General features: G+C 37.8%; 1 protein-coding gene across 1 annotated transcript in view; it reads right to left on the reverse strand.

Annotated features, from left to right (window-relative positions):
- Positions 1-4,352, reverse strand: part of PTPN5 (protein tyrosine phosphatase non-receptor type 5) — a 38,534-nt gene extending 34,182 nt beyond the window's left edge. Inside the window, exons 1-2 of the mRNA XM_029284802.1 lie at positions 4,179-4,352; positions 3,743-3,862 (exon numbers count right to left, since the gene is read on the reverse strand). Of these exons, the coding sequence (XP_029140635.1) occupies positions 3,743-3,862; positions 4,179-4,340 (282 nt within the window). The 5' untranslated portion in view covers positions 4,341-4,352. The remainder of the gene's footprint in view (positions 1-3,742; positions 3,863-4,178) is intronic.
- Between the last annotated feature and the right edge of the window lie 807 nt (positions 4,353-5,159).

Raw genomic sequence — 5,159 nt, forward strand, 5'->3', positions numbered from 1 at the left:
TGTCCTGTTGCCGCACTAAAACCTTGGGAGCGCCGAAACTTGCAAGTCCGGGGCGCTGGAGTTTTCTGGTGTAGCCGTGCCAAGCCGTGCTGCCAGGCTTCCCAGTGGCCAGCAGAAGGGAGATCGTGGCAAGAGCGATCTTTTTCCCCATACCCTCTCTGGCCCTTGAGCTCAATGCCTCTTTCTTTGTGCTGCGAGCAAAAGCGCTGGCGCACGTGGAGAGGAGGAGGGGAGCAGTCCGGCCCCGCCTCCCTCTGGGGCGATGGCGCACGTGCCCACAGGGATGGCTCTGCGTGCCACCTGTGGCACGCGTGCCATAGGTTCGCCACCACTGCTATAGATAAAGACTTTTTCAACCTTGACAAATACCAGCTGTGAGAAGCTCAGCTATGTCCTATACCCAGTTATAAAATTATTTTCATTCTCTAACTTTAAAGCCCTCAACTTAACACACCATCAAGAGAATATGGATGAAGACCAGGAACAGATTCTTTTTATGTTGAAAGCAATACATGAAACCATTCTTTCAGCTTGTGATGAAATAAGATGCTACAGAAAAGAACAAGATGTCAGCCTAGATATACAAGAATCAACTACGCAGAATATAACAGAAGAAGTGGAACAATTAAATACTATGATAAGAGGATTCAACTGATCAACAAATATAGTCAATGGAAAATCCAAAAAAGGGACTGACAACACTGAAAATGGAAAAGACTTTCTATATAAATCAGAAGAAATTTGAGGAGCAAGAAGAAGAACAGACCGAAGGGAAGAGAAACGTATCAGGACAACCATGGGATTTGGAATAATAGAGAGACGATTCGTTAGCCCTTCCAAAAAAAATGGCGACTGGATGGTCTCTCTTATTTCAAATAATATATATAACAACAGAGGGAGATCTATTTGATGACTTAAAAGCACTGACATGGAAGGCGAGATGGCAAAGGAAGAAAGCTAGAATAAGGCTGAAGAAAATTGGGGTTTTGATTTATTAGGATTTTATATTACTAATTAAAATAGAATATACTCAAATAGGCAAGATGTGTATTTTGAATACTAGATTTTGTTATGAATTGAGATAAAGAAAACTTTGGTCACTTAAAACTTGGAAGTATAAATATTAAAAGTTAAATTTGAATATTGATGGGAAATTAAAAATTGAGGAAAACAAATAAATAGGATATTGAATGTCTATAAAGATTGAATGTAAAAGTAATTAAGATATGTATAAGCTAAAAATTTATTGATAAATGTAATAAGCATGTTTTTACTTAGTTGATATAATAAGAACTGTATTAGCTTAAATATGAGACAGTAGATATTAAGGGAAAAAGAGAGGAAGTATTTGATGTTGAAATAAGGGAAATTTTGGTCATTAAATTTGGAAATTAGTTGAAAATAAGGATGTTATATTGTATTATTAACTAGATGATGCAAGATGGTGGGAAATAGAATATACTTAAATAGATAAGATGCGTATCTTGAATATTAGACTTTGTTATGAATTGAGATAAAGGAAACTTTAGTTACCTAAAACTTGAAAATTATAAATATCAAATGTTAAATTTAAATGTTGATGGGAAACTAAAAATTGGGAAAAACTAATAACAGGACATTGATTGTCTATAAAGATTGAATGTAAAAGCAACTAATATTACCCAGAAATAGAGCAGTAAAGAAGAACTACTAGACTAGTGATGGCGAACCTTTTAGAGACCGAGTGCCCAAACTGCAACCCAAAACCCACTTACACATCGTCAGGTGCTGGGTCGATGTGGCCCATTGGGTGGGCGTGGCTGCGTGGTAATAGCAGACTGGGTGGGACTAAAAAGTTCAATCAATCAATTCCAACTTTGCAAGATCTTTTTTTTTTCCTGCGAGAAGTTGAAATTGACTCATTGATTGAACCTTTTTTTTTTGTACACGGCGGTGGAGGCCGAAAGCGAAAAGGTTTTATAAAACCCAGCTGAAGGCCTAGGACTGGGGCGATGGCATGCGTGCCCACAGAGAGGGCTCTGAATGCCGCCTCTGGCACCGGTGCCATAGGTTCACCACCACTGTACTAGACCATGTGGTAGGGGCAAAGCTCTAAGAAGTTTTGGTGGCTTCTCCAGTTCTCATTCCTGGCCACTGTCTTGTAAGTCTTCTGTGTGGTTTGGTCCTACTGCTGCAGTAGGAGCAGCAGCAGTAGGAAACAAATATCTGCATGTCTCTCCTCTTATTCTTCTCCCATTCATCCATCATTTGCCACAGCCCAGGAGGAGGCTTAGCACCTGAGCTCTCTCACTCACCCTATCTATGTGACCCCTGCCTGAAAGATTCATCTCGAGGGAGCAGAAAGCTCTATTTACATTCCTCTTAGCAACTAAAGCTCCATACTTCTAGGGAGAAGAGGGTAAAAGACAAATCGTAATTGTTCCAGTTTAAGTCCTAAAGGCACAATAAGAAGTAATGGATAGAAACTAATCAAGGAGAGAATCAACCTAGAATGAAGGAGAAATTTCCTGGCAATTAGAAAAAATAATCAGTAGAACGACTTGCCTCCAGAAGTTGTGGGTGCTCCAACACTGGAAGTTTTTAAGAAGAAATTAGACAACTATTTGTTTGAAATGGTAGGTTTCCTGCTTGAGCAGAGGGTTGGACTAGAAGACTTCCAAGGTCCCTCCCAACTCTGTTATTCTGTTATAAGTCTATTGCTAATGTTCTTTTTGCAACACATTACTGTCTACAAAGAAAATGGGTCCTGCAACTATAGTGGCAAAAGATGTACAATTAGAGTTTGGAGAAAGGAAGTGATTATGATAGGACTGCCAATCTGTACGGTGGCATAAGGCCAATAAAAGAGAAGAAATGAGTCATAGCCAAGAGCAATGAATAAAGAAAAGGGACTCAGATTAATAAGGATCTAGCAATAGCTTAGAGCACTACAATCTGCCGCGCCCTGCGAGGGGTGCCTTGACACAATCTATTAAATCTTTACAACATATCATAGAAAATGCAATCCGATTATACTTTATATTATCATTGTGATACAGTTTTCAGATAGTTTTCCTGAAGTGACATAACTCAGATATGAATAAAGCACAAGGAGTAAAACAATTTTTACACAAGGAGTAAAACTACTGCATTTATAACTTATATACTGATCTATGAAATCAGGACGTGCATTGGGTTTTTTTGAAGAAGTTCAGGAAATTATCATAAGTTATATTCAGTCATGACTGATGAAATTCCTCTTTCACTCTGGTACCCCCTTAACAGACCCAGATCTACGCAGAAGGATATTTTGAAATGTATCTGGAAAGCACACAGGATTCAGTGAGGAAGGTGGGGTAGAAACAAAAGGGAAGTACTATCTGCAAATAGAAATTCAATCATGTGATGTTGAATGTAGCTTAAGAGCTTCTGATTCCAAACATCCTTTTGAGAAAAGGGGAATAAATGACACAAATGTTCATTCAAAGCAAATATCCTTGCCTGTCTTTTATAAACATTGTGGTGCACTTAGCAGGAAATATTATGCAATTTCCATTTGTTCAATGAGGTCTGTACACTGCTAATGTCAAGTTCAGAACTGCTCCTTTATTCATCATTTAGCTAGAGAAGCTATTCATAATGTATAACAAACACTACTTTATGTATTACATCCATTATTAATATTTCATCCAAGAAGATATTAGCACTACCAAGCAGATCATTGATACCCCACATTGAAATATACTGAAATCACCAAACATACCGTGTTAGAATTTGACTCCAACTGTTGTGATGGATGAAACTGGTTGGACAAGACAGCCAAAATATCGTGAACTGCTGGGATGGTCTCACATCCACCACACCAAAACATAAAGAAGAAAACCTGTGGTTTAAACAGATAATGAATAGTGAGGTTACTGCACTTTTTAATGTTAAATAGCAAATCCAAGATTTCAATTAATAATCTTTTATTTAACCATGACTATTTTTTAAAGCACAGCTGCAAAATTAACTTGAATAAAAAGACTGAGTTACCTGATATAACACGGCACATCTTTTGATTTAATTTCAGCTATATCAGCATTTATGACGTGGGAAATCTGCCCCTAAAATGTATGAATCTAAAAAAAACAAAAGCAATGTTTTCCTTTTCTTTTGTCCGAAAGCAATGTCCATCCCAATTAAGATGGAATCCTTACCAATAACAGTGAGAGGATAAAGAGATACAGATTTCCATCTGTTGTCATCCCATTCCACCAGGTCACCCAGCGATGGTATGGAGACACTTCAACACTTTTCAGAGGTGGTTCTGTCTTGCTTTGTCCTTCTGGCTGGCCATCTGTTCCATTCAGTGGTTCCATTTCTGCTGGCTTGGAAATACCTTCAGAAATAAAAATGATACAATCAGGAGATAAGTACCTATGTATCTCCCGTGTTCCTACAGAAACAACACAGAATACACAATCAATTCTGAAGGTAAAATTACTACATGCCAAAGTAGTAATCACGATTCTTAAACACACTAGTAGGATGCCATGGAAGGCTCAGCTACCTTCCTTAGAAAAAAGAAGACTGGAAACAGTACTGCACTTTTTTTTTTCTAGAGCAACAAAACTGGGGTTTCCCCTTGTTTCCCTTAATCACTTGGACTGATTTAAAACATATGCATTCAGTCTTTGATTTTTCTGATTTGATACACTGTAAAAGATGAAAGGATTAATTATTTAACAAATTAAGGAATTGGTTTTAATTCCTTAAACCTTTTATAAAGATTATTTAAGGGCATCATTTCAAGATGCTCATGAAGAAAGTTATCTGAAAGTATTTCACAGGCTCCACAGTATTCACTTCAAAGCAGTTATGTTTTTTATGTAGCCTCATCAAACTAATGCCTACTGGGAAACTGAACATACCACACGTATATGGAGCTTTGATACCATTGTGAAAATGAAGCATTTCTGAGCCGTAATCTAATAATAGTCCCCAACACTAATGCCAATTTCTAAGAGCAAAACAGCTACACTGCTTCACTTTGATTTATTTTAGAACATGCCTTCTTTGGCTATTTGAACTGCTGGAAGAAGACTTGGCAATGAGGAAGAATGAAGCAAATCTTCAAGACAAACCATGTCTCCTGACTGCTGTCTCAACTATGTGGTAGAACTGTTTTCAGGCAAATC

This window comes from Protobothrops mucrosquamatus, unplaced genomic scaffold, assembly GCF_001527695.2.
Source record: "Protobothrops mucrosquamatus isolate PMUCROS unplaced genomic scaffold, P.Mucros_1.0 scaffold959, whole genome shotgun sequence".
NCBI lineage: Eukaryota > Metazoa > Chordata > Lepidosauria > Squamata > Viperidae > Protobothrops > Protobothrops mucrosquamatus.